General features: G+C 39.4%; 2 protein-coding genes across 4 annotated transcripts; one reads left to right on the top strand and one right to left on the bottom strand.

Annotated features, from left to right (window-relative positions):
• LOC109223729 (uncharacterized protein At5g50100, mitochondrial) lies at positions 2,392-5,471 on the top strand. Of its 2 annotated transcripts, none has more exons than XR_002067654.1 (7): positions 2,392-2,652; positions 2,782-2,924; positions 3,251-3,358; positions 3,706-3,762; positions 3,925-4,039; positions 4,649-4,692; positions 5,221-5,242. XR_002067654.1 is itself a non-coding variant. In XM_019388142.1 (7 exons), the coding sequence occupies exons 1-7, from the start codon at positions 2,499-2,501 to the stop codon at positions 5,257-5,259; spliced, it is 606 nt and encodes a 201-aa protein (XP_019243687.1). In that variant the 5' UTR covers positions 2,396-2,498; the 3' UTR covers positions 5,260-5,471. The 2 variants fall into 2 exon arrangements, 1 of the variants encoding a protein (XP_019243687.1); XM_019388142.1 differs by having other exon boundaries at positions 2,396-2,652; positions 3,925-3,985; positions 5,221-5,471.
• Positions 4,699-10,928, bottom strand: LOC109223727 (calmodulin-binding protein 60 A-like). Of its 2 annotated transcripts, XR_002067653.1 has the most exons (9): positions 10,744-10,928; positions 10,324-10,408; positions 9,540-9,589; positions 8,973-9,463; positions 8,359-8,513; positions 7,868-8,062; positions 7,234-7,768; positions 5,594-6,628; positions 4,699-4,923 (listed from the first exon to the last, which is right to left on the bottom strand). XR_002067653.1 is itself a non-coding variant. In XM_019388141.1 (7 exons), exons 1-7 carry the CDS (start codon positions 10,830-10,832, stop codon positions 7,274-7,276), a joined length of 1,560 nt encoding a protein of 519 aa, XP_019243686.1. In that variant the 5' UTR covers positions 10,833-10,928; the 3' UTR covers positions 6,795-7,273. The 2 variants fall into 2 exon arrangements, 1 of the variants encoding a protein (XP_019243686.1); XM_019388141.1 differs by lacking the exons at positions 4,699-4,923; positions 5,594-6,628 and having other exon boundaries at positions 6,795-7,768.

Raw genomic sequence — 22,326 nt, 5'->3', positions numbered from 1 at the left:
TAAAATTTGTCTCTTTTTGAATGATAAGTCTTTCTGTCTGGTCATAGTCTTTATCTAAAATTAAAATAGTTCAATCGCTTTCCATTTACAGTTCAAACTGATTCACAATTCGTAGGATGATTAATCTTGTTTCAGAAATAATTTAAGGATAAAAAAGAATTTCGAACTTATCATTTCTTTTTTAATTAAGTGTTCAAGGTGCACATTATGTCATATTGAAAATTTTGTTATCTCAAATTGCTTTTCATAAGATAAAATTTAACGAACGAGTCAAAGCATCTCAGATAATATTATATAATTAGTAAGAGAACTAGTAAACTCTCCAGAGAAGTATACTAATGTCTTTAATTATCTACCATGCTTTTGGTGAAACTAACAAATCATATGGTATGTTCCTTTTTGATCTAAATTATTTGAAGGGCAAGTATATGGTCAACAATGAAGATGTCACCCCCAAAGAATGTGGTGTAGCGGATAGGGCTGCTCTTCCCTTAATCAGAAGTCTCGGATTCAAGCCCTGGGTATAGAAAAATCCTTGGTAGGGAGCGCTTCTCCTGAATGGGGCCTTACGCGGCGCGAATCTGATTATAGTCAGGCTTCAATGTATGTACCAGACACCAGGCGGGAAACCAAAAGAGAGAAAACAATGAAGATGTCACTTTGTTGAAAAGTCATCAAAGTATAAAGACGCAAAGCACCCCTACGAAATTTAAAAAACCAACCCAGCTATTGAAGCTTTCAACTCTAGGGCAAAAGCACTAAAAGGCGTGATGAAATAAACAAATATTTTTTCATTCTTACCTGATTCGAGAGCTCTGAAAAAAGAAATTGTTAGAAAGAATATTTCCTTTAATGAATCATACGCTATAAAAATATGAAATAGTAGGATTAGTAAATTTTCAACACCAAATAACTATACAAAAAAACTCCCGGCAAAGATTCTGTGGAAAAAAGAAACTTATTTTTCAGCGAATGATTTTGTTTCACGAGTTTTTGTGCCACTAAAGCTACAGTAATGATGATTTAGTTTAAAATTATTTTACATTTAAAAAAAATGTTTCCCCGCCAATTTTGATTAATTTGGACAGACAGAAATGCATGTAGCTAGGGAGGTACAACTCATCCTCAATCATTCTTTGCAAATTTTGATCCCACTTTCATTTTTTCTTTTTGCATGCACTTTATTTTTGTTTTATAGTATTCAGATTTTTTCTCCATTCATCAAATAAAGTGTGTAGCCGTTGTCAATAAATGATTATTTTACTGGATGCCCCCAATGAATTAGCCCTTCCCCTTTTTCTTTTTCTAATTTTTTCTTTTATTTTCTTTTTTAATCTCCTTATCACCGAAAGGTTGTGGTTGTCACAAGAATATGATATATCTAATAAAGAATAACAAGAAGACCTTAAAATCACACACCCTTGTTTGGAACAACTAATAATCCTCTTATTAATTATTTTTGTTATAATTGTTTCCACCTTTCAAATAACTATAAGAATATAATTATTATCCTAAGAAGACTGGAGCCATAACCTAAGTTTGTCTAACCGAACATTTACGAGTATAGTTTCAGGGAACAATTTCACCGCGCTCAATATGATCAAAGAATGTAAAAAGTGTATTTCTTTTACGTTTATTTTTATTACATAATCTCTGTTTTATCAACTCGCGGAAAGAAATGTCGACCATAACTCAAAAAAATGTTTTAATTATTTAATATCAACTCCTAAACTTAAATTAATTAAACATAGTGCACATAGGTCTTGGATTTTCATCACTTAATTCTTCATCTCCGATGATGAGTAGTAGCATACATGGCCGGATAGCAGTTTAAGGAGAATAATTCAAAAGGGCTATGTGAATGCAACTTTTACAAGTCTGCGATTTTTAAAAAGTTAAAGCCAGTCTAGTTTAATTATAGACGGTATAATATGTAAAAGGAAAAAGGAAAACAAATCATCTTTTCACGAAATACTCACTCCGTTTCAATTTAGTTGAGGTAGTTTGACTCAACACGAAGTTTAAGAAAGAAAAAAAACTTTTGAAACTTGTGGTCTTAAAAGCTTAAGGGTAAAATCTTTGTGGGGTCATTACATTTGTGTGGTTATAAAAGCTTCTCATTAAGGTTAAAATGAGTAAAATGAAAAACTTAAAGTTAAATTATTTTTAATTGTAAAAATGTGTCATTCTTTTTGAAATGAACTAATAAGGAAAGTATGTCATCTAAATTGAAAAAAAAGAATAAAACAGACATTTGAAGCAAAGAGAGGAGACAAATATATCAATTGGACCAATTCTATCGTACCGCATTGAAGCCCCTGAATGGTTTGATCTGAGCCCAATAAAAGCCCAAACATTTTTAAATTTCAATAAAAGGATGGTATCAATTTAATGAAGGTGGAATTGCCACGTAGGTGCGGCCGTTAACATGAACACAAAAACATAGGACTTAAATCATCTCGATCATCAAGTCATCGGTTTCTACATTGGGCAAAAATATGCAAATGGCTCTCAGAGTGGCAGCGCGTCCTGTTGTAAGACGAGCCAACATAGCTCTGCTCTCACTTCCTCATTATCTCACAACCAAATCCCACGCTGCTTCTTCTTCTTCACAGTTTCTCCACAATTCATTCCCTCCACTGAATCAAAATGGTAAAAACTTTTCATCCACATATCAATTTTTCTTGATTTTGCTGGCTTAAGAGAAAATTCTCTGACTCCTTACATTATCATAATGATGAAACTTAGGCTAATTCCCATTTCTATTTCTAAAATTCTCAGGACCAAGATATTCGATCAGGGCAATCAGTGGAACAACTGTGGATCCCGTGGCACCTAAGAAGGATAACGCAGAGCAGCAATCTCCAGAAAACTGGAAAATTAAGATGCTTTACGATGGGGACTGTCCCTTATGCATGCGTGAGGTATGTTTAAATAAATAAATAAATAAATTCTTCTCCGCTCTGCCAGTTCTGTTCCATTTAATGGCAGGGGCGGAGCTAGCCCATCGAGTACGGGTTTGGTCGAACCCAGTCACTTTGGTCCAATTCATGTATTTATCTTAAAAAATCCATTGAATATGTACAAATTATTAATTTAGAACTCAGTAACTTAAAAGGATTAGAACCCCAAACCCATAAGTTTCAAATCCTAGCTCCGCCTCTGTAATGGAGGATAGCTTTTCTTTTAGTTTTTTAAATTACTATTTAGAGATGCTGCTCTATTATATATTGGATGATGGTTTTGTTAGGTTGACATGTTAAAAGAGAGGAATAAAGTTTATGGAACAATCAAATTCGTGGACATTAGTTCTGATGAATACAGCCCAGAGGAGAATGAAGGCCTCGATTACAAGACGGTATGTTCCTTAACTGCCTTCGGTATGTAGTGTAACTTAAACCATTAATTGGTTATAAGTACACCCTATTTAATTATCTAGCAAGTACCTAGTTATACTTAACTCATGCATTGCCTAGCAGTTCATAGTTTTATCCAGAACTTTTTTAAAAAAAATTTGTTGACGCTGGTGTCCGGGCCAGATTGTGCACCTTGACTATTCACCGAGTACTTGCTACCTCCCACCAGCACATGTACTGAGTCTGCCGCTAAAACTTAAGCAAATGGGAAGAAATCACCTAGTTTTCCATTGCTCGAGCTCCCTTCGTTTTTCAAGAAGCAATGACAATTTTGTCACCAATTGTTTAGGTCATGGGAACAATACATGCAATACTATCAGATGGAACTGTGGTTACAAATGTTGAGGTTTGGCAAATTTTGATACTTATAATTTTCTCCTTCATATTTGAAAGTTTGCATTTGTTTTATCCATTACAAAATATGAACCTGTAAGTCCTCTTCAATTCTAACTTTCTATTGTTGTGCTACACTGATTCACATGTTCTCATGAAAGATTGTGATTTGCAGATTGCAACTATTGCTGATACTGTGTATGGAGTCTGGGCAAAGTATCGTCTTCAGATAACAGGTTAATCCCATTTGATTGTTATGTTTCAAACTGTCCATATAAAGAAGTCTCCAGGTAAAGAGCAGATGGACCTTATCCCCTTTATAGAACCCTTATTCCTATAGATCACATGCATACATGGATATCACACATCATGGAATGACAGAAGGAAAGTTTTTTCCAAAAGACTAATAGCCTATTTGGCCAAGTTTTTTTCTTGGCCAAAAGTGTTTTTTTTCTTTACAGTTAAGGTGTTTGGCCAAGTTTTTTGAAGGAAAAAAAGTGATTTTGAGTAGAAGCAGAAACAGTTTTTGAGAAGCAGAAACAAGTAGCTTCTCCCCCGAAGCACTTTTGAGAAAAATACACTTAGAAGCACCTTTTAACAGCTTGACCAAACACTAATTGCTGCTCAAAAGTGCTTTTCAAATTGATTAGCCAAATACAAACTGTTTCTCACAAAAATTACTTTTTTTAAAAGCACTTTTGAGAAAAACACTTCTCAAAATAAGCATATTTTTCCGGCTTGGCCAGACAGGCTATAACTATATAGAGGGAACATCATTGAAAGAATTCCAACGGCATTACATTTGTTGTGATATCTTATCATGCCATCATTTTTGCACTTCACAAACCCCAGCTTATAGTCTCTAAAACAATTTCCTGAAGTGGTATTTCTTGTTACAGGTCGACCACCTTTAGAAGAAGTTATATTGGCACGCAAGAATAAGGTGGGTAAAGACTATGGTGTCCCTATATGGTCATCATTTCCTTTAAGCTAAGTTCTTAGTTATTGCTGTTCATACCATTTAAAGGATTTCAACTAAACGCATAATCACAAAGAACGCACTTTTTTTGTTCCTGCCAGTGAATGTATTTATTACACGAGTACCTTTCTCAGCCTTTCAATTGATATGCAGGTTGCCTCATGTATTGGCTTCAGATCCATTAATATTTGGAACCTATTGATGCATTGAAGAAAAATAAAATGCTGTTTAGATTTTTGAATCTCATGTCTGTCACATGGAAATTGAATAAGATCTGGAGAGAACGGAATATTACACTTTATTTCCTTTTCTGGCAGAAAACAAACCTGATTTAGATATTTAGTTTGTCTTTGACTAAAATGTTGAACTTATGTCAGAAGACATTCAATAGATAAAGCATAAGGAGGAGCATTTTGTTTGAACTATGTTTTTGACACATAAGGAGGGCTACAAACTACTAAGATGTTGCCTTTGTTGTTTCTTTCTATGCAGGAGGAAATGTGCAAGGACAACAAGGCTTGCAAAATTTAGGAGTTTCAGAATGTTGGAACCATCGGATGTTTATCAACAGAGTCAGATCTACTTCTATGCTCTTGCTGAAGCTGATATAGTATACCAATATGAAAGGCCTTACAGTTGCTTTAGCCTTTTCAGCAATTACTATAGAAATGTATACACAACACTTGTTTTCTATTATTCTACATATTTCAAGAATAGAATAATATACAGAAATTTCTCCGATAGTTGGTCAAATGATGTAGTTACAAATGTATCATTTTAATTCTCTGAATTTACTGATTAAAGAACAAGAAAAAAAGAAAAGGAAGAGGATTCTCCTCCTTGTTATTGAGAAAATCCTACATACCTCGTCATGGCATGTGTTCTGCTAATAGGTGAATCCCAAAAGCAATTCATCTCTGCAGTATTCATCATGGCATTAGAATGAGATCTATCAGTAGTCATGCAGAGTTCCATGTTTCAGAAAGCTGAAAGACAAAACATGTAATATTGACAATCTAAAACTTCTCCTCCACTTAATTCAATTTTTTGTGGTAATGCTTATATTTTACACCTCATGTGAAATGGTCATAATGAAAGCTCATAAAATAACCAGGTGCAGTTGTACAGCAAATCATTTCTGATGAGATAACTAACCGCGATCAATAATTTTCTATGTTGTCAGGATTCAGAGGACTTCTATGAGGAAAAATAATGAAATAAGGCAACATGTATGATTTCTCTAAGTTAGATAATTCAGCCAACATGAGTGATGAGAACATCACTTGAGAAGGCATAGAAGCAGTTTGTAAGTGTTAAGAGTGGCATTGGAAAGAACTTTAAGTAGTGCTAGTTGAGGACATAAGAAACGGAGAGACAGATAAAAACTAGTAACCTTAAAGGAGGTGCTCAATGAAAATTCATTTTCCTTGTATCTAGCTTGAAAAATAAGAAAACCAGCATAGATACTACACAAATTATTGAGAGAGAGAGAGAGGCATACACTAGCATCGAGTAATTTCCAGGTCACCTTTACGTGTTGTAGCAGGTAACTTGTCTTATTTTTAAGATAACATTTTAAGAAGGCTTTACCTGCAGATATCCATTGAATGACCTGATAGTATAAAGAATTCTTTATACTGATGGTGTTTATAGCTTAAACTCTTTCCATATTGTTTTTGACAAACTCTTTCCATATTACTAGAGCAACAAGTTATTTTTCTTCGATAAGCATAAAAAAGAATCATACCTGTGTTGTCTCTACATTTCTTTTTGTTGCAGTTCTATTCAATGCATCTAGTCCAAATCTCCAGTAATTTGTTGACTATTTTCTCAACAAGTCAATTAGTACTTCCCCACGCGACTTTAGTTTTCCTTTCTTGACTGGCTCTTCGAGCTCCACCTGGTAAAATATAGCTCAAGTAATATGAACACAAAGCCTTGCCTCACCAAGTATTATTTCAACCCCCTTTGTTGTTGGCTACAGTCATATGAAGCAACTTTGGCTACAGTACCAATAAACTTAATCTAAAAGGGAATAAAAGAGAAACATATAGTATTGAACGGAGTGGAGAGCAACAAAAAGATGGCTCCTTATATAGGAGTTCAGATTCACGAAATAAAGACTCTTAGTTATTGGGATTCTTAATCATCAATAATATTCGATATAGTTAACCTTGAAATGAAATGAATCTAAACACATTCGAACATACAACGGTATTAGACTTTAAACAGGCTAACATACACCTATATACATGCCCTCTTAAAGTAATTTGAGAAATGCTAAGTGAAGTACTACAGGTTAAAAAAATGAAGATTTAAAAGCAGCACTGCAGCAGAACAACGAGTAATTAGAATCTGCAGGGAAAGGTTATGTTTTCCTGTCTGTGATGAAGAGCTCTGAGATGTATCCTACCAACTGATAACATCACGAGAGTAGTCAAAACTCTTTCTACTATAGCACTTAAAAATCTTTAGCAATCAGAAAAATCACTAAGAAAAATGGACCTGCTGTCAAACTCTTTAGTAACAGGCTAAAGCCACAGAATCAAATGACTTTCCGCTTCTTCAGAACTTGAATATCTAATGCTGCAGCTCTTCTTTTTGCACAGAGAAATTTTAAGACACCGAACAACAATCTCCACCGCCTCTGCGCTTTTAGCATAGATGCAGAAGAATCATGAGGTTGATGAGCATCGGATTCAGAAACAAAGTCTTCACACCCGAAGTTGAATTCATTAATCAAAATATCTTGGAATGAAGGACTATATATTGGGAAGTTGGAGAAATCTAGGTTACTGATACTGGTGGAACCACAACCATTCGGACTGACTGCACTTGCAACTCTGGAGGTATGACAACGTCCATCACTTATTCTTAAATTCTCAACGGCGTTATTGGTGCTAGGAACCTCTCGACTTGGAGAATTCAAAGGGTTTGGCAATATTTGAGAAAGATATTGCACAAGAGATGTCTCATCATCAACCGGTACCACAAGATCCCAATGTTCACATGCAGATACTAGCAGCCTCTGAGCCTTAGCCTGTCATCTCACTCCAGAATAGTAAGAAAACAGCAATGAGATAAGAGCAACAAAAGGACAAATAAGGAAATGGAGAAAAGTTTGGTCCAAAAATCGTGCCTTATCACTTTCAGATAACAGATGCATAGGTAGATAATGGAACTCCAGAATAAGCCCTAGCACCTCTCCAACAATGTTAAAAACCACACCTTCCTTTTCTTGAAAGTCAATAAAAGAGTACATCCGTTCATTGATTATGCATCTTCGAGCATGGCTTAATGTCTCCTCCAATTGTCTTGGCTTTAGATTAAGTACCTGAAAATCAACAAATAGATAGGCACTAGCTTTAGGTTGTAACGAGGGTGAAACATATCTTTACAATGAAAAATTGGTTTTAGATTTTTAATCTTAATGCTAACTACTAATACAAGGTTAAATTGGCAACATCAGCCATGATCTTATAGTAGGTCTAGGTAACCAATCGACGAGTTATTAAGTTTTCAGAATTAGACCTTAAAGATGCATTCAGTTCAGCAACAAATAAACATGCTTATCTCGGTAGAAAGCACTCTGTAGGGTGAAACTTAAAAAGAAAAGATAAAACTAAATACACATTTGAGTCGGTCATGGTCTTTGAGGAGCAAAATCAGAAAGTCCTCCACTGTGTTGACATTTTCAACCCGGAGGTTCTTCTTACTGCCTCTGCCTACGTTTATTAACCGATGTACCCCATCGGATAGAGATGGTGGATCATGCTTCTCATAATCTGCAAATAGAACCAGCAGTAATCAGCATGCACTCTAACATGTTAGATCTTGTAATGGTTTAATTTGTCAGCTTTATCTTCCTATTGTGCCTCATCACTACTGAAATATGGAGAACACTAAAAAAATTTAGTGAATCACATTTAAGTCTGATTCTAATCTCCAAGTGCAAGGCCACAATATGTCACAACATTTAGAGGTTCAACTTCATAGCCAACTTTACTCTCGTAGTTTTAACCATGCTACCATGTATGTTACCAAGTTAGATTGATTAACTCAATATGCGCCTACTCTGATATGTCTCCTAAAATGTTATCTAGAATTCTGATACTTGTCTAGTATAAAAACTTCACCGGGAAAATTTCCTCAAAAGCTACAGTAAAAATTTTCTTTTCAAAACTTTGACTCCTGTAAGCACCCTCCTTTATCTGCTCATATCATGTAAATAGAGAGCGACTTACATTGCTGGCGCCCATCCTTGACCGTGAAAGATTCAGTCCTTGCTTCTTTTACTTGAACATTATTGAAAGTGTCAACAATTCTTGCACCTAGCCTGAACATACCCGTTCTCATATAGATTGAAGAATGTGTAAATCTTAGCTGATCTATAGAACCAACGCCTTTATTGAGTCTCACATGTACAGTTTCTGCAAGAAGAGACTTATTTCCTTTCCTCTCGCTGACAATATTTCTACAGAACTCTTCAGCTGTCCAATTACCTCCATCATCATCTCCAAATTCTCCCCTAAGTACAACTATCTCTACTTTAGCTGATGCTTCTGATCCAGATTCAACAATTTCTCCAGTATTATCATCAACTAAAGCCACTTCAATAGCATTACCTCCTTCTTCTTTGATTTCCACTCCGGTAAGTACAGGGTCGGATACCTTTGTCAAGAACTTTAACCTCAAGCTTCTTGGTTTGGGAGCTTGAATACCTTTTTCAGTGTTTCTGGATATGAGATTGACAATCAGATACTATCACTTGCTAAATAGAAAATAGGAAAAAACCAGAGAATGTCTCTTACCCCTTGGCAGTCAAAAACTTCTTCTCTGCCAGTTCAAGTTCGTGTTTTACCTGGTTAGAGAAAGTAGATTAAGAAGAAGTCTTTGCAAGAAGAACATCAACTTCATAACAACTAAGTCCCAAGAATTAAGCAGCATATGCTTTCTGGAGCAATAGCCACTGGATAGGAAATATTCACTAAAATACTTTCATGTTTTAGGTGGCGCTTGTTTTGAAAAATTGAAGAGTTTGAAGAACAAAACACCACCTTAATGATTCCAAATCTGACCTGTAAAGTCATTGATTAACAACAACAACAAAAAAAACCCGTGAATTCCCACAAGTGGGATCGGGGAGGATAGTAGTATGTATTCAGGCCTTACCCCTACCCTAGGAGGACAGAGTGTTTGTTTTCGATAGACCCTTGGCCCCTCAGCTAAATAAAAGATGAAAAGAAGCAATGGTAACAAGTAATTGTAAAGTCATTGATTCATATGACAAATTAGCAACTATTCCCCTGCCTAACATCAGGTGAATGTTTCACCTGTAGGCCAGTTTTCAAGATTTTCACAATAATAAAAATTGATGCTAGTCAATCTTTTACTAACTTGACTAAATTTGGTAATTTGAAATGCTAGGGATCAAAATCCGTTGTGATATCATCTATGAGAATGTAAGCATTTGACAGAATCATTATGATGAAACCTGACTATAAACTAGAGCAAATTCCATAGATTTGAAGTTTGAGTATAGTCTAATTGATCATATATACACTTACTGCCCAAAAGTTCAAGAATTGTACTTACAACATTACGAATCAAATTCTCCAACGTTGGCTTTAAAACGCGGTCAAAGGTCTGGATAACCATCACCTCCAGCAATTTCTTCATACTATTAACAAAAATCAAAGAACGCAAGAATTAAGCAAAACATAAACCAGAAACTTGTCGAAGCAACAACAAGCAGAAGCAATTGCCAGACAAAGAAAAAGAAACATCAAGCTGAAGCGACTGTCACATAAAGAAAAAATCTTGAATTTATTGGGAAAGAATATTGGCAAATAAGCAGAATCCATTTAATCAGTGGGAAAAAAGAAAGATAATAAAGGTGGTTGAGTAAGAATATTCAGTACACAAACAGAAAGCCAGTCAGATTTTTTGTCAAGTCCTGCAACATATGCTCAGCACTGCATGGTTAAAGGGTAAACGAGATGAGAGTTGACTTACGTTGGTGAAGAGAAAAAGGGTAACAGCTCATCCTCTGAATTGCTGTTCTGTGTTCCTAATTCCTGAGAATTCGACATTATGTCATTCATGGAAAGTTTAAAACTCAAAAGTTTATGGATATTAGTAAGAACAAATGTAAAGTAGTTTATGATTGGGGATATGAAAGTGAATAGGTAGAAAACAGACACACACACACATATATATATATATATAGAGAAAGACTTTTCTTGATATGGAGAGACAAGGAAAGTGGGTCCCAAAGAAGGCGTGTTTCTACGAAGAAGAGCCGACCCAATTGAGAGGAACACACCCATCTATGTCGTCGTTGCACTGGATTTTGCTTCTGTACAATTCAATCAAGAAATTTTATCTTTTTATTCTAAGGCTTTTGATCGAGTTCACAAGCTAATTTCACGTTCTATATTATTTTAGTTTACTACTGTGATAGTAGTTTCAAACCTTGTTGTAATTAGAAGGAAAAATAATAGTATATAGTTGCTCTCAAAATAATAGTCGAAAAAATATATATATATTTTTGGTATATATAAAATATATAAATTTTATACACTTTTATATCTATCAAATATAACTAATTTTAGCTAGGGGTGTACATGGACCGAGCTGGTTCGGTTTTCATCAAAACCAAACCAACTATATCGATTTGGATTGGTTCGGTTTTGTCGGGTTTTTCGGATTTTTTTGTTTGTTTATGAACATCATTTCAATCTTACATTGTTAAATTTTTGATAAGTAAATATATGTGTTAGTAAAAATTGAAAATTAATAAACATATGATCTATTAAAATATTCTTATGCAAGAATTCTCTAAGTAACACATGATAGCTATTTTTTAGTTATCTGACAATAATTTACGTTGATGTACACTTTCAAGGTTAACCGAATTTAATAATTAAACATAAAAATAAATATGAACCTATATAATGATAGTATGTTCTATTTAATTTTAAATTATCAAAATACCATTTCAAATTCCAAAAAGATATAAGATTAATAGATCTTGAAGTATGAATATGGGAGAACAAAGAGATTGACGTATTTCATTAACACTTGATAAGAAAGTGATCATACAACCCATTAATTAAAGTTAGTAAATATGGAGCACTTCATATTTAACTAAATGTTACATCTATAAGAGAATCACAAATATTTCTAGACTTTTTTTTTAATTCTATAAAAAGTCTTAAAAGTATATATAAAAATTATATATTTATATGTCGGTTTAGTTCGGATTTTTAACTCAATATCAAACCAAATCAAACCAAACCTACTCGGGTTTTTAAGTGGTTTAGTTTGACTTTTCGGTTTGGTGTGGTTTTCCTGTTCGGTTTGTATGCCTCTAGTTTTAGCCGTGGCTAAAAGTGATCTTTGCCTTTGTCAAGAAAATATTCATATCAGTCAAATGTGAATAGCAACAACAATAACGTACCATAATGTAACAACAAAGTCACTGAACTATGCCTATTGCACTCAGAAGGTCACTCAACTAGATTTTCTAAATTTTGCATTGCCAAATACCTATTTTACCCTCTAAATATAAACATTTATCTTCTTTTTATTTTTTAAACTTTTTAATATTATAATTTCCCCTTATTAATTTATATTATGAACTTATCTATAAAATAAATAAATATTATTTATAAGTTAAAAAAATAAAAAAGTATTTAAGCATATATAATGCTGGAACAACAAAATAATGAGCGTAGTAAAAAAATATTAATTAGAATAATTTATTAGTAATAATAATTTTAGTATTAACAATAAAAATTCAAATATTATTTACACAATTCAGAATAAAAAAATAAACGTAGTAAAATATATATTTCATGCACGTAATATAAAGATAATTATTTAAATAAATGTATTTTTATAATATACATTATATATTCTTGAAAATTATGCTCAATTATATCATTATGTTTCTACCAGCTTTGCGACGACACAAAGTTATGTCACCGGAAAGCAGGGACCATCTATTGTCACGACCCGGATTTCCCTCATTCGGGAGTCGTGATGGCGCCTACTGATGAGAGCTAGGCAAGCCAACCCTTAACTACCTTTAGCATTAACCAATTTACTTCTTTTAACAATTATCAGTAATATCATGAAAACAACAGAATAAAGTAAATAAGCGGAAGTCTTAAATTAACAAATCTGAATAACAATGCGGAAACGCAACATCAATCTCTACCCAAGAACTGGTGTCACATACTCACGAACTACTAGGAGTGCTAAATACAACCGTTTGAAAGAAAATGTAACTCTTTGTCTCGAAATACATAAGATAACAGACTGAAATAAAAGATAGAAGAGACGCCGGGCCTACGGACGCCTGCAAGGCTACCTTGGTGTCTCGCTGGACAGAAGGCTAACTCCCGCGCTACTGCAGTTGCTGTCCAACACCTGGATCTGTGAAAAAGAGCACAGAGTGTAGTATCAGCACAACCGACCCCATGTGCTGGTAAGTGTCTGGCCTAACCCCGACGAAGTAGTGACGAGGCTAGGACCAGACTCCAGATAACCTGTGCAGATATATATACAAGTACCACATAGAAATAGCAAGAATAAACAATTTAAGTTGGGGAAGGGAGCATGCTTCAGGGGTAGCAGATAGAAATAAAATATCAGGAATAATATCGCGTACATCTACAGTTTAACTTCTAGCAATAAATGAAGAGATAAGGCAACCTTCATATTCAAGTCATCTTGTTGCAGGCGTGCAACCCGATCCCATTTCTCAATATCTCGTGGTAGGCGTACCACCCGCTCCCATTTCAATATCACTCGTGGTAGGCGTACCACCCGCTCCCATTTCAGTTTCACTTGTGGTAGGTGTACCACCCGCTCCCATTTTACTATCACTTGTGGTAGGCGTACCACCCGCTCCCATTTCAATTTCACTTGTGGTAGGCGTACCACCCGCTCCCATTTTAATATCACTTGTGGTAGGCGTACCACCCGCTCCCATTTCAATATCACTTGTGGTAGGCGTACCACCCGCTCCATTTACCTTCAATACAATCCCGGCAAGGGAACAATAAAATTAATAATCTTCCCGGCAAGGGAACTATAACAACAAGTCAAACATCCCGACAAGGGAGAGTCAGCTATAACCAATCCTATTCAACTTCTTCTTGGCACAACTAATACCAATATTCAGTCACAACTTTCATAGGATCAAACAAGGGTACACAATTATCAAATTAAGACTCACGGTCATGCTCGACACCGACGCATGGATACTCGTCACCATGCCCATACGTCGTACTCAACACAGAACAAGTAGCAATTATGACTCAGCTCCTAATCCCTCAAGCTAGGGTTAGACCGAACACTTACCTCGATGCTTTGAACTCAACTCAAGCCTCAACTATAGCTTTACCCCGTGATTCCACCTCCAATATGCTCGAATCTAGTCACAAGTCACTTAATCACTTTAATAAACACTAAATGAATCAATTTGAATGCATAAAAATAAATTTCCCAAAGTTTTTCCCAAAAATTCCAAAATCGCCCCGGTCCCACGTGGTCAAAACCCGAGGTTCGAACCAAAACCCGGTTACCCATTCCCCCACGAACCCAAATATGTAATTTATTTTGAAATCGGACCTCAAATTGAGGTCCAAATCCCCAATTTTAGAAAAACCAAAGTTCTACCCAAAACCCCCAATTTTACCCATAAAAATCCTTGATTTTAAGTTGAAAACATGTTAAATGATGTTAATAATTGAAAGAAATGAGTAAAAATCAACTTACAATTGATTTGGAAGAAGGTTTGTTCTTGAAAAATCGCCCAAAGGAGTTGTGTTTTGAAAATGGGGTGAAAATGTCTTAAAAATCGACTAAGTATGAAAAATGCAGGTTGCAGATATGGGAATTGCGAACAAAGTTTGGGAATTGCGAAATGGGAATTGCGAAAAAAGTTTGGGAATTGCGAACAAAGTTTGGGAAATGCGAACAAGCCTGGGAATTGCGAGAAAAGTTTGGGAAATGCGAAGCCTGGTAATTGCGAACAAAGTTTGGGAAATGCGAACAATCCTGGGAATTGCGAGAAAAGTTTGGGAAATGCGAAGCCTGCAGGCCTGCAATTCCTTAAGTCCAAAATTTCACCCCGTGACCTATCCAAAACTCACCCGAGCCCTCGGGGCTCCAAACCAAACATACACACAATCTCAAAAATATCCTACGGACTTATTCGCGCGATCAATTTGCCAAAATAACATCATAAACATCAAATTAAGCCTCAAAATCCATGATTCCTTCCAAATTTTCATAAAACATCAAATTTCCATTTTAAGTCCGAAACACGTCAAACGACGTCCGTTTTTAACCAAACTTTACAGAAAGTGCTTAAATCATATATAAGACTTGTACCGGGCGCCGAAACCAAAATACGGGCCCAATACCATAGTCTTCTAATCAAATTTCATTTCCAATTTCCTTAATTATTTCCAGAAAACAATTTCACACAAAAATTCATTTCTCGGGCTTGGGACCTCGGAATTTGATTCCGGGCATACGCCCAAGTCCCATATTTTCCTACGGACCCTCCGGGACCGTCAAATCACGGGTCCGGGTCCGTTTACCCAAAATGTTGACCGAAGTCAAATTTATTCATTTTAATATCAAAATTTAGCATTTTTCTCACAGAATTCATATTTAAGCCTTCCGGGTACGCGCCCGGACTGCGCATGCAAATCGAGGCAACCCTAAATGAGGTTTTCAAGGCCTCGGAAGTACAGAATGGGTAAGAAAACAGGTAATGATCCTTTGGGTCGTCACATTCTCCACCTCTAAAACAACCGTTCGTCCTCGAACGGACAAAAGAAAGAAGTATCTGAGTCGGGGAAAAGATGAGGATAACGGCTCCGCATATCGAACTCGGACTCCCAAGTCGATGCCTCAGGAGGCTGACCTCTCCACTGAACACGAACAGAAGGAAAACTCTTGGATCTTAACTGACGAACCTGCCGGTCTAGAATAGCTACCGGCTCCTCCTCATAAGACAAATCCTTGTCCAACTGGACAGTGCTGAAATCTAACACGTGGGCTGGATCGCCGTGATACCTCCGAAGCATGGATACATGGAAAACTGAATGCACGGCTGATAAGCTAGGCAGCAATGCAAGTCTATAAGCCACCTCTCGCACTCGATCAAGAATCTCAAACGGACCAATGAACCTAGGGCTATGCTTGCCCTTCTTCCCAAATCTCATCACGCCTTTCATAGGCGACACTCGGAGCAATACCCGCTCACCAACCATAAAAGCCACATCTCGAACCTTGCGATCTGCATAACTCTTTTGCCTAGACTGAGCTGAACGAAGCCTATCCTGAATGATCTTGACATTGTCCAAGGCCTCCTGAACCAAATCTGTACCCAACAACCGAGCCTCTCCTAGCTCAAACAATCCAACCGGAGACCGACACCGCCTACCATATAAAGCCTCATAAGGGGCCATCTGGATGCTCGACTAGTAGCTGTTGTTGTAGGTAAACTCCGCTAAAGGCAAAAATTGATCCCACGAACCTCCAAAGTCAATAACACAAGCTCGGATCATGTCCTCCAAAATTTGAATAGTCCGCTCGGACTGTCCGTCCGTCTGGGGATGAAATGTTGTGCTCAACTCAACCCGTGTGCCCAACTCTCGCTGAACTGCTCTCTAGAAGCGCGAGGTAAACTGCGTACCCCGGTCCGAAATGATAGATGCCGGCACACCATGAAGGCGAACGATCTCCCGGATATAAATCTCAGTTAATCTCTCGGATGAATAGGAGACTGCGACAGGAATGAAATGCGCTGACTTGGTCAGCCTATCAACAATGACCCATATCGCATCGAACTTCTTCTGAGTCAGCGGAAGTCCAGTAACAAAATCCATAGTAATCCGCTCCCACTTCCACTCGGGAAGCTCAATCCGCTGAAATACACCACCCGGTCTCTGATGCTCGTACTTTACCCGCTGACAATTCAAACAACGAGCCACATATGCTACGATATCCTTCTTCATTCTATGCCACCAGTAATGCTGCCGCAAATCCTGATACATCTTCGCGGTGCCCGGATGAATAGAGTACCGGGAGCTATGGGCCTCCTCCAAAATCAACTCTCGGAGCCCATCCATATTGGGCACACATACTCGACCCTGCAATCTCAAAACTCCATCATCATCTAAGGTAACATGCCTGGCACCTCCGCGCTGCACCGTGTCTCTAAGGACACACAAATGGGGATCATCATACTGCCGATCACGGATACGCTCCAATAATGAAGAACGAGCGACCGTGCAAGCTAACACACGACTGGGCTCAGAAACATCCAGTCTCACGAACTGATTGGCTAAAGCCTGAACATCCAAAGCAAGCGGCCTCTCACCGACCGGAATATAAGCAAGACTGCCCATACTGGCTGACTTCCTACTCAATGCATCGGCCACCACATTGGCCTTCCCCGGATGATATAGAATGGTGATGTCATAATCCTTCAACAACTCCAACCACCTCCTCTGCCTCAAATTCAACTCCTTTTGCTTGAACAAATACTGAAGACTCTTGTGATCCGTGAACACCTCACATGCCACGCCATACAGATAATGCCTCCAAATCTTCAATGCGTGAACTATGGCTGCCAACTCCAAATCATGAACCGGATAGTTCTTCTCATGAATCTTCAACTGCCTCGAAGCATAGGCAATGAACTTGTCATCCTGCATCAACACTGCTCCAAGCCCAACACGGGAAGCATCACAATAGACTGTATAGGGCCCTTAACCTGTGGGAAAAACCAACACCGGTGCCGTAGTCAGAGCTATCTTGAGCTTCTGAAAGCTCGCCTCACACTCATCCGACCATCTGAACTGGGCACCCTTCTGGGTCAATCTGGTCATCGGGGCTGCAATGGATGAAAACCCCTCCACGAACCGTCGATAGTAGCCTGCCAACCCCAAGAAACTCGGGATCTCTATAGCTGATGCTGGTCTAGGCCAGTTCTTGACTGCCTCTATCTTCTTTGGGTCCACCTGATACTCTCTGCTGATACAACATGACCCAGAAATGCAACTGAGCTCAACCAGAACTCACACTTGGAGAACTTAGCATATAACTGACTATCCCTCAGAGTCTGAAGAACCACTCTAAGGTGTTGCTCGTGCTCCTCATGGCTGCGGGAATATACCAATATATCATCAATGAACACTGTCACGAATGAATCCAAATAAGGCCTGAACACTCGGTTCATCAAGTCCATGAAAGTTGCTGGGGCATTTGTCAACCCGAATGACATAACCAAAAACTCATAATGCCCGTACCGAGTGCGGAAAGCTGTCTTAGGGACATCGGATGCCCTAATCCTCAACTGATGGTAGCCAGATCTCAAGTCAATCTTGGAAAATACCTTGGCACCCTGAAGCTGATCGAACAAATCATCAATCCTCGGCAGCGGATACTTATTCTTGATTGTTACCTTGTTCAATTGCCGGTAATCAATATATATTCTCATTGACCCATCCTTCTTCTTGACAAATAACACCGGCGCACCCCAAGGCGAAACACTGGGTCTAATGAAACCCTTCTCAAGTAAATCCTGCAACTAGTCCTTTAACTCTTTCAACTCCGGAGGGTCATACGATATGGCAGAATAGAAATGGGCCGAATGCCCAGAGCCAAATCAATGCAAAAATCAATATCTGTCGGGTGGCATACCCGGCAGGTCTAAAGGGAAAACATCAGGAAACTCCCGGACAATGGGCACAGAATCAATAGAAGGGACCTCAGCACTAGAATCACGAACATAGGCTAAATAAGCCAAACACCCCTTCTCGACCATACGCCGAGCCCTCACATACGATATAACACTGCGGGTAGAATGACCTGGAGTCCCTCTCCACTCTAAACGAGGCATACCCGGTAAAGCTAAGGTCACAGTCTTGGCATGGCAGTCCAAGATAGCATGATAGGGTGATAACCAGTCCATCCCCAATATGATATCAAAGTCGACCATATCTAAAAGCAACAGATCTACACGAGTCTCCAGACCTCCAATCACCACAACACAAGAGAGATGGACTCGATCGACCACGATGGAATCACCCACCGGCGTAGACACATAAATAGGAATACCCAATGCATCACTAGGAATGATCAAATACGGGGCAAAATAGGATGACACATACGAATACGTAGATCCCGGATCAAACAACACTGAAGCATCTATATCACAAACCAGAACCGTACCTGTAATAACCGCATCTGAAGCCTCTGCCTCGGGCCTGGCCTGAAGAGCATAACATCGGGGCTGGGCCCCACCACTCTGATCTACCTCTCTGGGACGGCCTGCTGCTGGCTGGCCTCCACCTCTGGCGGTCTGAGCTCCATCTCTATGACCTCTACCTTCACCTCTAGTACCTCTACCCCCGCCTCTAGCTGGCTGGGCGGCCTGTGGAACATCTGGTGCCTGAATCATAGGACGGGGACCCTGCTGCTGTGAAGAACTGCTCGAAGCTCGAGGGCAATACCTAGCAATGTGCCTCGTGTCGCCACAAGTAAAACAAGCCCTCGGCTGCTGAGGCTGACGACCCTGGAAACTCTGAAGCGGTGGTGCACTAATAGGTGCTGATGGTGCACTGAAGGACTGCTGATCGGGATACTGCGTCTGAGGACCACGGCTACCCGAAGCACCGTGAGAAACCTAGAGTGCTGACTGAAAAGGCCTAGGAGGATGGACCTTATCATACAAATCTCTGCCTCCAGACGAGGCACCAGTGAATCGGCCTGACTGACGGGGTCTCTTATCTGCCCTGTGACCACCCCCCTGTGACAATACCATCTCAATCCTCCGGGCCACATTGGCCGCCTCCTGAAAGGATATCTCGCTCCCAGTCTCTCTAGCCATCTGGAGACGAATAGGCTGAATGAGTCCATCAATAAGCCGTCTCACTCTCTCCCTCTTAGTGGGAAGTATAACAAGAGCATGGCGAGCCAAATCAATAAACCTGGTCTCGTAGTGGGTGACTGTCATGGATCCCTGATGGGGACGCTCGAACTGCCTCCGATAGGCCTCGCTGTGTAATAGGGAGAAACTTCTCCAAAAATAGATGTGCGAACTGCTCCCAGGTCAAGGCTGGAGATCCCGCTGGTCTAGCTAAACAATAATCCCTCTACCAAGTCTTGCTGGATCCAGACAACCGAAATGTAGCAAAATCGACCCCATTGGTCTCAACAATACCCATGTTCCGAAGAACCTCGTGACAACTATCCAGATAATCCTGGGGATCCTCAGTAGATGCACAGCTGAATGTAGTAATGAAGAGCTTGGTAAACCTGTCCAATCTCTACAAAGCATCGGCAGACATAGCTGCTCCATCACCGGCCTGGGCTACCATGCCCGACTGAGCTGCTCCAACCGGCTGAACTGCTGGAGTCTGAGTCTGGGGAGCTACCTGCTCCGTAGTGCGAGTAGCAGGAGTCTGGGCCCCTCCTCCAGCCTGAGAGACGGCTGGTGCCACAGGAAGCAGTCCTGCTCGGGTAACACTCTCCATGAGACCCACCAATCGGACCAGAGTGTCCTGAAGAACTGGGGTAGCAATAAACCCCTCTGGGACCTGAGCTGGGCCCACCAGAACTGCTGGGACTAGGGTCGAAACCTCCTCGTCAAAGTCAACCTGAGGCTCCGCCACTGGTGCTGCTGCTCGGGGCTGAGCTCTGCCCCTACCTCGGACTCGTCCCTGCCCCTAGCGGGAGCTGCCTGGGGCTCGGACTGCTGATCGAAAGATAAGGAAGCGCATGTTCTCGCCATCTGCGAAAGAACAGAGTAGAAATTCAATTAGCGTTGAGAAACCAAACCGCACGACAAGAAAGAACAAATGTGAAACTTTTCCTAACTCGGTAGCCTCTGGGATAAATACGGACGTCTCCGTACCGATCCCTCAGACTCTACTAAGCTTGTCCGTGAGTTGTGAGACCTATGCAACCTAGAGCTCTAATACCAACTTGTCACGACCCAGATTTCCCTCCTTCGGGAGTCGTGATGGCGCCTACTAATGAGAGCTAGGCAAGCCAACCCTTAACTACCTTTAGCATTAACCAATTTACTTCTTTTAACAATTATAAGTAATATCATGAAAACAACGGAATAAAGTAAATAAGCGGAAGTCTTAAATTAACGAATCTGAACAACAATGCGGAAACTCAACATAAATCTCTACCCAAGAACTGGTGTCACATACTCACAAACTACTAGGAGTGCTAAATACAACCGTTTGAAAGAAAATGTAACTGTTTGTCTCGAAATACATGAGATAACAGACTGAAATAAAAGATAGAAGAGACGACGGGCCTGCGGACGCCTGCAAGGCTACCTCGGTGTCTCGCTGGACTGAATGCTAACTCCTGCGCTACTGCAGCTGCTGTCCAACACCTGGATCTGTGCGAAAGAGCACAGAGTGTAGTATCAGCACAATCGACCCCATGTGCTGGTAAGTGTCTGGCCTAACCCCGATGAAGTAGTGACGAGGCTAGGACCAGACTCCAGATAACCTGTGCAGATATATATACAAGTACCACAGAGAAATATCAAGAATAAACAACTTAAGCTGGGGAAGGGAGCATGCTTCAGGGGTAGCAGATAGAAATAAAATATCAGGAATAATATAGCGTACATCTACAGTTTAACTTCTAGTAATAAATGAAGAGATAAGGCAACCTTCATATTCAACTCATCTTGTTGCAGGCGTGCAACCCGATCCCATTTCTCAATATCTCGTGGTAGGCGTACCACCCGCTCCCATTTCAATATCACACGTTGTAGGCGTACCACCCGCTCCCATTTTAATTTCACTTGTGGTAGGCGTACCACCCGCTCCCATTTCAATATCACTTGTGGTAGGTGTACCACCCGCTCCCATTTCAATTTCACTTGTGGTAGGCGTACCACCCGCTCCCATTTCAATATCACTTGTGGTAGGCGTACCACCCGCTACCTTTACTTTCAATACAATACACAATACAATCCCGGCAAGGGAACAATCAAATTAATAATCTTCCCGGCAAGGGAACTATAACAACAAGTCAAACATCCCGACAAGGGAGAGTCAGCTATAACCAATCCTATTCAACTTCTTCTTGGCACAACTAATACCAATATTCAGTCACAACTTTTATAGGAGCAAACATGGGTACACAATTATCAAATTAAGACTCACGATCATGCTCGACACCGACGCATGGATACTCGTCACCATGCCCATACGTCGTACTCAACACAAAACAAGTAGCAATTATAACTCAACTCCTAATCCCTCAAGCTAGGGTTAGACCGAACACTTACCTCGATGCTTTGAACTCAACTCAAGCTTCAACTATAGCTTTACCTCGTGATTCAACCTCCAATCCGCTCGAATCTAGTCACAAGTCACTTAATTACTTTAATAAACACTAAATGAATCAATTTGAATGCATAAAAATGAATTTCCCAAAGTTTTTCCCAAAAATTCCAAAATCGCCCTCGGGCCCACGTGGTCAAAACCCGAGGTTCGAACCAAAACCCGGTTACCCATTCCCTCACAAACC

Source organism: Nicotiana attenuata, chromosome 3 (assembly GCF_001879085.1).
Source record: "Nicotiana attenuata strain UT chromosome 3, NIATTr2, whole genome shotgun sequence".
NCBI lineage: Eukaryota > Viridiplantae > Streptophyta > Magnoliopsida > Solanales > Solanaceae > Nicotiana > Nicotiana attenuata.
This window is presented reverse-complemented; position numbering and strand designations above follow the sequence as displayed.